Source organism: Marmota marmota, unplaced genomic scaffold, assembly GCF_001458135.2.
Source record: "Marmota marmota marmota unplaced genomic scaffold, marMar, whole genome shotgun sequence".
Classification (NCBI taxonomy): domain Eukaryota; kingdom Metazoa; phylum Chordata; class Mammalia; order Rodentia; family Sciuridae; genus Marmota; species Marmota marmota.
In genome coordinates, this window is record NW_025999982.1 from 17,660,333 (window position 1) to 17,672,834 (window position 12,502).

Consider the following 12,502-nt stretch of genomic DNA (forward strand, 5'->3'; position numbering starts at 1 on the left):
AAAAAAAAAAAAAAAAAAAAAAAAAAAAAAGATTTTTAGTTTGTAAAAAAGCTAAGAATAATTCAAGAAAACTTGAATAATTTTAAGGGAAATTTACTCTCAGCATTATATTTTCTCTGCACTGTACCATCCTACCATATATCCCAATTTTTTACAATTGTTTTTTTTTTTTTTTTAGAGATAGAATTTTAATATTTTTTAGTTATCGGCGGACACAACATCTTTGTTTTTGTAAGTGGTGCTGAGGATCGAACCCGGGCCGCTCGCATGCCAGGCAAGCGCGCTACCGCTTGAGCCACATCCCCAGCCCCACAATTGTTAATTTTTGTTGTAAAGAATAATATCTATTTGAATTCATCACTTTTTAGAGTGTTACTTTAGCCAATCATCGAAACAAGCTTCATGATTTTTGTCAAGTCTGATTAGTTTTTATTTCCTTGTGGAAAAATTTGATTAACTATGTGGTTGTTGAACCACCTCCCCATGAACACCACCTGTTTCTCATTTGATGTCTCATAAATTACTTTAAAATATATTTGGTATTTATATGTCATATCTTATATATAATATCACTATAATATTAATAAATATGCATAAAGTACAGATAATGTTTTTATAGGTATAATAAAAATTATCACATGCCATTCAGACTGGGTTTTTGTTGTTATTGCTACTATTATTGCTGTGACTTTGTCCTCCCATTATTCCTGCTTAGGGTTGTGCCTTGACCAAAGTTGGTGCTTAGGGTATATATAATGAAAGCTCGATAATTATTATTACTATTTTTTGTGGGATGAGGAGTGAATCCAGAGCCTTTTCTGTTCTAAAACTGAGCTACAAACCCAGCTCAAGCTTTATTTTTTAAAATAAGTTTTGTTAGATAAGATTAGAGTTGAGTGAACTTTAAAAACACTAATTGTTCTCCAGATTGACTCAATCTTACTTTTCTGGTAAAATATTTTTATCCTATCTCTTAAAAATTTACTTGGGCTTCATATTTTGTTCAAAAAAAGTTATTTATGATTTTATTATACCTAAGAACTGTACATAGTGCTATAGTATATTGAGGCCTGGTAATGCTAGTTCTATAATCACATAATATACTATCTTTAGCAATGTAATATTATAAAATCGATATAGTTCATATCCTTTGTTCTCCAACGTGTTTCAACTACTTTGAAACGTTATTTGGAATCTTTGCTCAATATGTGTGAAAAATAGCATTATATGCACAAGGAGTTTTTTTTCTTCTGGAAATTAATGTGGAGAATTTTGGATACCAATCTGGTCTGATAATCCACAGTATGAGAGGAATACAAACTCTTGGATTGTGTTTTGTTTCTTCCTCTCAATTCTCCACATAGCCCTGTTTAGTAAGTTCTGTCTCTGTTCCTCAGTTTCTCCTCATTCTTCTTCCCTGACCCCCGTAAGTCTTTTCTCTTGGATTGTTTAGAATGAATAGGAAAAATGATCCATCTGACCTCCACCAGGAGTAGAACTTGAGGTACATGTAAAGTATTACTGTTAGGAAGTTGGATATTGGTAAGAAACTGACTTATGTCGTCTGCCAACAGGGGAGGCTTTGCACTTGGCTCGGGATTTTGGCTACACATGTGAAACAGAGTTTCCAGCCAAGGCAGTGGGAGAACACCTTGCCAGACAACATATGGAACAGAAGGAACAGACAGCAAGAAAAAAGATGATCCTAGCGACCAAGTAAGCACCCTGAGGAAGCCTCTATGGACCTTCATCCTCAGTTTTTCCATTTTCTTTGAAATGAGGGAAACAGTCTAGAAAGCTCTCTAAAACAAGAGGATCTCACACTCCAGCAGCTAAATATATTAAACAAGAACACATACTAGTCTGTGACCAAGGCAAGGTCACCTACTGCCCTTGGTTAGAGATGGGGTTATCAATGAAACTGATGGAAGTTTGTAGAAAACCTCTTTAGAATGCACAGAAATTCTGAGGAAAATATGTGTAGAAAACGTAGATTCCAGGCAAAATGCTTTTGGTTGTTATATAATTGGGTCTAAAGTACTTGTGCCTTTATAACTGAAGATAGAAATCTTAAAACATGATAAATGTTTGGGGAATATGATGAAAGATGACACAGATGCAATAAGGGGTTAAGGGGAGATCTCTTAGACCAAGGATCAACATCAGTACCCCATTTTCTCTAATGAACAATGAAGGATATTATCCCTGAAATGTCTTGCTTCCCATGGTGATATTATTTAAACAGTGGTCATAATGTATGTGAAAAATTCTGAAAATTATGAAAAGTCCAACTAAAATGCAAATTACAACAATGAAGGAAATAATACTGGCAAATGTATCAATACAATAGGAAAAGGAAGCTCCTATGACTTCTAAATTCCCTCAAACTTGAAAGTTCTTTGATAATTTGTGGGAAAAACTGCTATTTACTTGTGAAAAACCAACAAAACTATAAGTACCAATGGAAGTCATAATCAAAGATTGTAGGCATTTCTTGCTATCTTCTCTGTACTAAAATAAGTTATTGCTACACTTAAGACATTAATAAACTACACTTAAGACATTAATAAACTACACTTAAGACATTAATAGAGTATTTCCTAATCTATCTTTAGATTGTACAAGTGATAGTTCCACATGGTTCTGTCATCATTTATACATTATGTGTGGCAAGTTCTTTAAGAGAAAATATAAGGTAGATAGGATTAAAAACATTATTTCTTAGAATCTGATGTCAAAATAATTATCAAACAACTTTAAAACATGCTAACTAAATTTTACACTAGCTAAAATGTATGAAGCCAAAACAAAATATTCCCTCTTTCACCAGCTTCTAATATAACACAGGTCTTTTTGTGAATTTAAGAGGTTATATGGGACATCTATCTTATAGACTTGCCAGAGACGCTTGAGTCCCTTACATTGTGCACTGCTTGTGACTTCTACTGTTTGTGTTTAGGCTTATATTATGCATTGCTCTTCTAAGAGTTCTAGATAATTGTTGCATCTTGTCTCAAAGAGAAGGAAATAAAAGACAGTCGCAAAAGGAGAAAAGTCAAAGTGAGATGAAGCAGAAAGGAATAGCAGAAAGAGAGCATGAAGACCAAGAAATAGAGAAAAAAATGTATAAGGAAGGTATAAAATTTGGACTTAAAATTTGTGGATAAATATTGTGCTATGCAAACATATGAAATCCTGCTAGGGGGAAGACCTAAATCTAGTATTTTTGCATAGTTTAATTTTCTTGGAGCTCTTTGCTTCTACTTTTCTTGAACTCTTTTCTTCTTTCAAATAGTTTCTTGCTTCACTAGATCTCCATCTGTCATGTTTCGTTTTTTCCAGAAGGAATTGAAAATACATGTAGTCGCTTAGTTTGAATAATTAATGAATTTCGGGGAAAAAAAGGTGAATATTTGTTACAGATCCAGAGAATTATATAGTATTAAATGTTAGGTAGTAACTCCAGGTGTTACCAAAGCATAATGTCATTCTAGCTGGCAGCATCAAGCAGAGTTCCTTTATACAAACACCTATAACATTGAGTGATACTGTTATCCCCCAAAACAAATTATCCAAGGAAAAAATGTGTTGGATGTTTTCTATCTTGAAATTTCCTGGTTGTGGTTTCACCAACCATATTCTAAGACTCACCAATCCAAAGAAACTCTTCTTCATGTCCTCCTTCCCCCAGGAACAATTTCCCCCAGTTCTGTGAATACTCATGTCTACCACGTCAACATTCTAAAACACAAGTTCCTATTTTCACAGGTGTTCCCTTTAGTCTGCTGAAGTGTTTTGGAATCTCTGGGTACATCCAAATTGATGAGATTTTGTTTTCACAGAAAACATAAATACTTTCAGATTTGTCAAAATAATACTGAGACATCTGTTTTAGTATAATGGATTCCACCAGGCAGAAGAATTTTTCCTTTAGCCTGGAACGTAAGCAGTATATATTATTTAGGTTATTATTTTTAACTTTGATTTAAAAAACCATTTGGAGAAAATGTAATTTTCTTTTATTCCTCTGTACATAGTTAGACATTTGCATTTATATTCTTTTGGTTCCTCTTTACGTAGTTAGACATTTGCAGATCATTAAATGTCAAGCAAGAATTGAGATCATGATTCCAATTAAGTTAATTTACAGATGAACAAATAGGTCCTAATCTTCTAGAAATTAAGATACGATCTTCATAATTTTTGTCATTTTGTTATTAATGTGTATCCCATCTTATTGGTCAAAATCAAATAAAAATTAAAGTCAAAAACTATGTAGTCATTGCTAATACAATACAACCAGTTATCAACATAAGTAGATAAAGTATTATGGGACTAAAATGACCTTTTTTGCAACATATGAACAGACCCAACATGTGTTTACAGCAGTTCTAATTTTCTGTCAATGGCAAAGCATTGGGTATTTTTATGAATTAAGTGTAAAAATTGGCATTAAGTGTCCTACATAGATATTCATGTAATTCTAGTCAGCCCACCTTTGTTCATAAGACTTCCACAAACCTAGTGATTGGTGTACAGCACTGTTTAACTTGTGTGAAGCCCTGGGTGTAATCTCCCCCCCAAAAAAGACTTCATCAAAAATATATATAAAATCCAAAATGCACTGGATGAGAAATCTAATCACTGATCTTCATTGTCAGATTGGCTTACATGTTTCTTACCTCAGTGAATAAAAATAAAATATTCAGTTTTAATAAGAAAAATATAAAAGAATTATTTTATTTAATTAAGTATACAATCATATAAAGTATATAATAATATAAAGGGCCTATTAAGTGCCATTAGTTTTTTAATTTTTTTAATTCTAGAGTTTTATTGATTAACCAAATATTTTTGTACAATTTAAACAATTACATAGGTAGAAAAATAGAAATGTACCAGGGGAAATATTTGTTTATTTGGTTAATAGAAAACACATGTAAACCTTTTCATTGAATTTAGGGAATAAATATGTTTAAAATTTGACCTATATTAAGCAAAGCAGAAGTTAATATTTATAAATTGTTACCATAATAGTAATTTTTAATAGGAGAAGTATGGAATTTTAAATCCAGAAATCAGCCAAAAACATTACTTCCTTCAGGACAATGACGTAAGTGACAAATTTAGAATGTATGATTCACCAAAAGTCATCTTGTGTTACATGATTCATAATATGACATTTTGTTCTGAGGCATAAGAATATTTCCTATTGTAGCTGCATAAATAAAAAATGTAAATGAGAATGAAGCTAGTCATAAAATTAATAATTCTATAACAGTCATAATGAGATGATGGTGATAATTGACTTGGGGAATTTTTTTTTTTTTTTTACTATGGGGAATTTGTATGATTGTTTCTGCACTTAAGTCTAGAAGTCATCCTAAGTCCATCCTTTAAGCAATAAAATTAAATATCAAAAGTTGTGAATTTTAGGGCTGCAGATATATATGTCATATATATATATATACAGATATAGCTCAGTTGATAGAGTGCTTGCCTCACATGCACAAGGCCCTGGGTTGAATCTGCCCCCATTCAGCACACACAAAAAGCTGTGAATTCTAGTACTGTGCCTGTTAGAGCTTCATGTGTGGTGCAATTGAATTATTCAGCATGCGTTAAATAATTCCACACTTTTCCTTTTCCTTATTGCTTCATCAGTGTTATTATAGTTTGCTGTGTAGCTTGCCAAAGTTGATTTGACAGTCTATAAATTAATTTATTCAAGTACCATACCACAAAAGCTAAAGCAATGTTTTGATCTTTAATGTTTTAAAAATTTATTTCAATCTGAGGAAAAATTAAAAGACTGGTCTTAGCTCCAATCTTTCTTTCTGAGAACAAATCATAATGATGGGCTATTATACAAGAATTCATATCGTAGTCATAAAAATGATAGCATGAGGCTATATTAAAATTATACTTAGAAATTTACTTGAAAGAAAGATTACAGTGTATCTAATTCTTAAATAACACAAAATGCAGATGACAATGCCCCCACAAAATAGTGTCAAATACTTAGGTACTTCAGCAGAAGAAAAAGATCACAGAAAAAGATCACAAATGATCTTTGGCAGAATTCAATAACTTTTAGATATCTATAATAAATAAGTCTCCATTGATTAAACTCCATCATAAATTGTTTGTACTTCAAGGTAGTTGGTCATTTTTAGTAGTTATTTTGTTAATGGCACAAAAAGGCTTATTAGCAGGATTGTGGCTGTGCCTATATTCACCTGGGACAATTTGACCCTTCTGTACTTTTTGATAATTAAAGTCAAGGCCACATTATTATATTTTATAATGAACCACTGCAAAAACTGACCAAAAAAGGAAAAAAAATCACTATGAAACATCTCAAATATGGAGTGGAGTTACCATTGATAATAGATGTTTTTGAGTAATTCCTGACAGTCCTTAAATTCACTCTCTAGCTGCTGCATTAATTTGGTGTTTTATTGTTTTAAAAAATCTTGTTTCTTCTATATATTCTGCTTCTTTATAATTATGCCATTTGGATTATATGTCACAAGGACTTTACTATTATCCAACATACTCAGCAATACTATTAGCTAAAGTAAAACTAGTGACCAGAAATCATAATTATTAAAAGCAAGAAAAGCAGCTGGAAAATGTCCTACAGGGTACATTTTGAAAAAAAAAAATCAGCTTACACAGAGTATAGTATTACTATATTTTTGAAGGTAGTGGACTAAACTCTGGCTAACGGATTATCTATTTCAAATATTAAAATACAAAATTAATCCAGAAGAGTCTGAATTATAATGCAATACTGGGAAAAAGGATTTTCCAAAGTCTACTTGAATTATGGCTCTGAATGAAGGCCATAACCTTAATTAAATTTTTTTACACATATGATGTCCTAAAAAATACCATATTTTAATATTTTAACGGACAATTATTAGATGTGATCCTTTCTTATGAATTGTCTTTCATCCTGATATTAATCTATCAATATTCACTTTAAAAATTAACATTGGTTTGTCAGTACCTAGGGACTATTATTTGGTTGAAATCTTTTATGACAGTGTTTTGAGAAGCTGAGGCAGGAAGATGACAAGATTGAAGCCAACCTCAACAACTTAGGGAGGCCCCTAAACAACTTAGCAAGATTGTCTCAGAAAAAAGAAAATGAAAAGGGATGTAGTTCAGTGGTGAAGAATCCCTGGATTAAATCCCCAGTCTAAAAAGAAAAGAAAAGAAGGCAAAAAGAAATATTTTGTGATCATTACAAAGTCACTATTAATAACCTCAGCTGTATGCTGTGGATGGAACAACAGAGACTGCTATATGAAATTTTTCTTGTCCTTTTTTAAAAATGGAACAACACTTGGTAAAATATGAACGAAATTAAAGCCCCATTTTAAGAGTTCAGTTCAATTTTCTATCTTTTGTTTTAGACAAATTTGTAAAGAATTTCAAGATCTCCTGAGCCAAGATCGATCACCACTGGGATCCTCTCGACCTACTCCAATTTTAGACCTTGACATCCAGAGACACTTAACACATTTCAGGTAAGATGGGTTTTCCCATTTGCTCAATTGCCTTTGAAGTTGTTAAATCATCTTTACTAACCCAGATCTTTGCATTCCTTTAACACTTCTATTTAGAGATATCACTTACACATTAAAATGGTGACTCTACTCTAGGCTCTTCTTGCTGCTGTGACAAAATATCTTGGCCTGGATAATTTACAAGTGAGACATTTACTGCTCACAGTTCTGGGAGGCTAGGAAGTCCAAGGTCGGGTGCCCCCAGATTCAGTATCTGGTGAGAGCTCACCCTCTCTTCAGAGGTGGCACCTTCAACATCATGTGATGAAAGGGACATATTAGGTCCCTTGGGGCTATTTTAAAAAAGGTACTAATCCCATCCCTCATGACCTAAGCACATCCTAAAGACCCCACCTCTCATGACTATTGCACTGGGGATCAAGTTTCAACATACAAATCTGGGGAAAGGGCACAAACATTCAGACCATAGCAGGAACTGAATTTTTAAAAATTCCAGTATGTTAAGATAAAATTGAAAAACAACTAGTGCATGAAGCATTTTAGATCAGAAAATTTAGTATATTTATGTTCGTATCAAGAAATTGTGATTTTTATGAGTGAACACTATTCTTTTAAGTAATACTGAGTAGTTTGGGATCAGGATTCTGAAATCTTTTAAATAGTTCCTTATCTTGGTGAAGCAAATTCTTGAATGAACAGAAGATCTGACCGAAGTAAATGGGATATCCTTGCCTGATTTCCCAGGAGTATGTTAATAAATTCTACCTTCATTAGACCACACAGAAACCTGAAATGTATTATTTTTTATATATTTTCTAGTTGTAGATGGACACAATTTATTCCTTCCTTCCCTCCCTCCCTCCCTCCCTCCTTTCTCTCTCTCTCTCTCTCTCTCTCTCTGTCTCTCTCTCTCTTTCTTTCTTTCTTTCTTTCTTTCCATGTGGTGCTGAGGCTCGAACCCAGTGCCTCCTGCGTGCATGGCAAGCGCTCTACCACTGAGCCCCAGCCCCTGAAATGCATTATTAAAAGCACATTTTAAGTCTCATTTTCCAAAACATTTTAGAAATCCATAGAATAATTTTTTTTCTGGTAAATTTACACCCTAACTTCAGTATCAGAAAGAAGATAGCAGTTATTCGCATGTCTTCCAGAATTTTTTTTTTTTTTAGTACTGGGGATTGAACTCAGCTGCATAACACTGAGGCCTTTGAGTCCTTTTAAAATGTTTGTTGTTGTTATTTTGAGACAATGTCTTAGTAAGTTGCCTAGGGTGGCTTTGAACTTATAATCCTTCTGCCTCAGCCTCCCAAGTTGCTGGGATTCCAGTGTGTAGCACCTTGCCGGGCACCCTACAATTTTTAAACTAGCATACTAATGCCTACATGTCTTTAGTATCAAATATTTTGTTATTTAGTTATCATTTTATAGGAAAAAAACAATGCTAAGAAAAGACTGTCATACATTAAAATTTAAAAATGCTTTCACTGTCTGACAAAATTTTATAGCTATTGAGCAAGGCATTCCATTATATGAAGTAATGGATGTTTAAATAAGTTGGAATTTAGTTTGCAAAATCAGAGATGTTTAAATAGAATATTTATTTTCCAATGTGTCACACGTCTCCTCAAGAGATGTAATAAACACATCCCTGCAGCCTCAACTTGGTATACATCTTCAAAAAATGCACCAAAGGTAGGATATATTTCATAGAACTTTTTCTGTGGCTCACTTGAGATAGTAAAGGCAAATGTAAAAATGTAATAATATTGGAAACAAAAGGTTTTGAAGTCAAGAGAACCATTTTCAAATCCAGGCCTTTTGGCCTGTGCACTATGTTTGGAGTGTCTTAGCAGTCTCTGAAGCCTTTATTTCCCTAGCTTGAAAATGGTGTAATAACCCCTTCATCACATACTGGTAGTGATCTAAAATGAGATAAAGAATGTAAGTTAAGCATTTAATAAATGATGTATCATTTTCCTTCCCCACTGATTCAAGTTCAAAAGGTATCAACTCCACTGGCATAGCTACAAAAATATTTACCATATTTTTGTGTCCACACTAAAAGTACTTGTAATTTTGACTGAAGTGGCTTTAAAATTTAAAGTCTTTTAAGTTACCCAGTTTACTTTGAAGAGGAATTTACTGTTGAAATGCAGAGGATTGGGACTCATAGATGCTGAAGATTTCATTGTGAAGTGAGCTGTCCTTTTCTGGCTCAAAACAAAATAGAGCTTCAACATGTAAATTGGACTTTAGCTACTGTGTGAAACAGGCAAACAATTCGCTTGCTCAGCACAGGTACAACCTGCTAATTTGTTGATACAAGTTAATTGCCAACTTAATGCCACAGAACTCTTTAAAGAAAATTTTCACTTCTAAATATGAAGCCCACATTTCCTACAAGGGCATTATAAGCTCTTTACTTTCTCAAACAAAATATGGTAACAAGTTGGTATTCTGCAGAAAAGAACTAAATATATAGTCAAAATGGGAGGGAAACTATATTTGATATATAAAATTCTCAATATTATATATGGCTAGAGATTCCCAATCACACTTTGAAATATAAAACTGTATTTTAAATGTTCTAATACTACATTGTATATTCACTTACAACAAATTATATAGTAATTAATACAAAGAATAATTAATTGTAATTTTCCAGTAGTAGTTATAAATTTTGATATTTACATGGTGAACACTTTGAATATCAGAAAGTTACAATTTCCCATTTATTATGCTTTTTAAATGTTTACCAGAATTTTTAGATTCTTTTTCTTTACACTCTAGATTATTTATTTAGATGAAATCTGAAATCATGATGGAAAGTAGGAGGATTCTAGAAATCACTTATCCAATTTTTACCTCATAGCAAATTTCCTAAACTACATCTTCTCCTAAATTATAATTTAAAAATACACTTAACATAAAATTTGCCATCTTAATCATTTCTAAGTGTACAATTCAGCATATTTGCATTGTTGTACAATCTCCAGTAGATCTTCACTTGCAAAACTGAAACTTTATACTCATTGAACAATCACTTTCCATTTCCCTCTCTCCTCAACCCCTGGGAACTACCATTCTTTCCATTTCTATAGATTTGATTACTCAAAGTATCTCATACAAGTAGAATCATATGATATTTGTCTTTTTGTCACTAGTTTCTTTAATGAAGCATAATTTTTTAAAGGTTCCTCCATGTTGTAGCATGTGTCCAAATTTCATTCCTTGTAAGGCTACCTAATATTCTGTTACACACACACACACACACACACACACACACACACAACATCTACTTTATTCTTTCATTCATTGATAGAAACCACAGGTAATTCTCTTTTTCCTTTTTTGAAGAACTGCCATGTTGTTTTTTCGAAACAGCTGCATCATTTTACATTCCCAACAGTGTGCAAGGGTTCCCATTTCTCCACGTCTTCACCAACACTTGCATGTACTTTTTAAAAAGAGTAGCTATCTTAATAGATGGTATTTCATTATGGTTTCAATTTGCATTTCCCTAATATTAGTAATTATGAATACCTTTCATAAACCTACTAGTAATTTTTACATCATCCTTGGGGAAATAACTATTCAAATTCTCTCCCTATTTTTAAATAGGGTATTTGGTTTTATGTTGTTGAAATGTAGGCATTCTCTACATATTCTGGATATTTTTCATTTATCAGACAAATAATCTGAAAACATTTTTCCCTTGCATAGATTGCCTTTTCAATATACTAATTGTGTCTTTGGATGCAGTTTCAAATTTTGTTACAATCTAATTTGTATATTTTTTCTTTTATTGCCTGTGTTTTTGGTGTCACAGCCAGGAAATATATATAGTTGTTGATGGACCTTTATTGTATTTATTTGTATTTAGTGCTGAGAATCATCAAACCCAGTGCCTCACACTTGCTAGGCAAGCGGTCTGCCACTGAGCCACAACCCCAGCCCTTAGCCAGGAAATTCTTAACCAATGCAATGTCTTAAAGATTTCCCCTATGTTTTCTTCTAAGAGTTTTATAGTTTTTAAGTCTTACAGTTAGGTTTTTGATCTATTTTGAATAAATTTTTATATATGATAAAGTAAGAATCCAAGTTTATTCTTTTACATGTCTTAAATAATATCCTTTTAAACAAAAGATTTATAGTCGACATTTCCAATTAAAATCTGAAATGAAAACTGACCCAGTTTTAATTGAATTTAAGTAATACAATTTTTTTTTCTGTGCATTCATTTAAAGGGACAACAATAAATAACAAGAGGTTAGTAAGTGAGTTTATTGCCTGGTCTTGAAACAGACTCTGTACTTCAAAAGTGTAGTTTTTAAAAATTGGTCCTCACAGCAAAATACTTCTTGGAACTCTTTAAAATTCTGAAGGACCAGAGTATATATTTAAAGATCTGATACAATAGGACTAAGATTGAACTTGAACATCTAATGTTATTTTCAACACTGAATTGTTTCTTATAGTTAAGCAGACTTACGAACTAAGGTCTTAAGGTATTCCTAAACTATTTGCATTTTTTTCTTTTTAAGAAATGTAATTATAATTCATTTTTAAGGAGACAATGAAGATTTTGTAAAGCTCTATCTTATACATTAAAGTATTAAAAAGATTCTATATCTATGATTCTGCTAATAATCTGGTTAAAAGTGTTTTTACACTGAGTGTGACTCTTTTAGAGTCTTCTGTTGACAGTGGTAGATGTAATTTGATAGAACCATAAGCTCACAAAAAAAGATTAATTAGAAAGGAAGCATAGTTCATGTGACTTTGAAAGCAGGCTATTGGCAGAGTCTGATTTTCTATTGTTTTTGCTGAATGTTGGCTGGAAAAGAAGTGAAGAGGAAATGTGAATAGATAGGCATGGGGTATTCTCTAATTAGTAATACCAACTTGTGTTGCTGTTTTGTTTCATCAAACTCTCCTTCCCACTGTAGAGCACTTCAAATTAT

At 32.4% G+C, this 12,502-nt stretch overlaps 1 protein-coding gene across 1 annotated transcript in view; it reads left to right on the forward strand.

Moving 5' to 3' along the window:
- The window catches only part of Tfap2d (transcription factor AP-2 delta), a 56,979-nt gene that overhangs the window by 30,388 nt on the left and 14,089 nt on the right, over positions 1–12,502 (forward strand). Inside the window, exons 5-6 of the mRNA XM_015487842.2 lie at positions 1,575–1,716; positions 7,425–7,538. Coding sequence (XP_015343328.1) covers positions 1,575–1,716; positions 7,425–7,538 — 256 coding nt within the window. The remainder of the gene's footprint in view (positions 1–1,574; positions 1,717–7,424; positions 7,539–12,502) is intronic.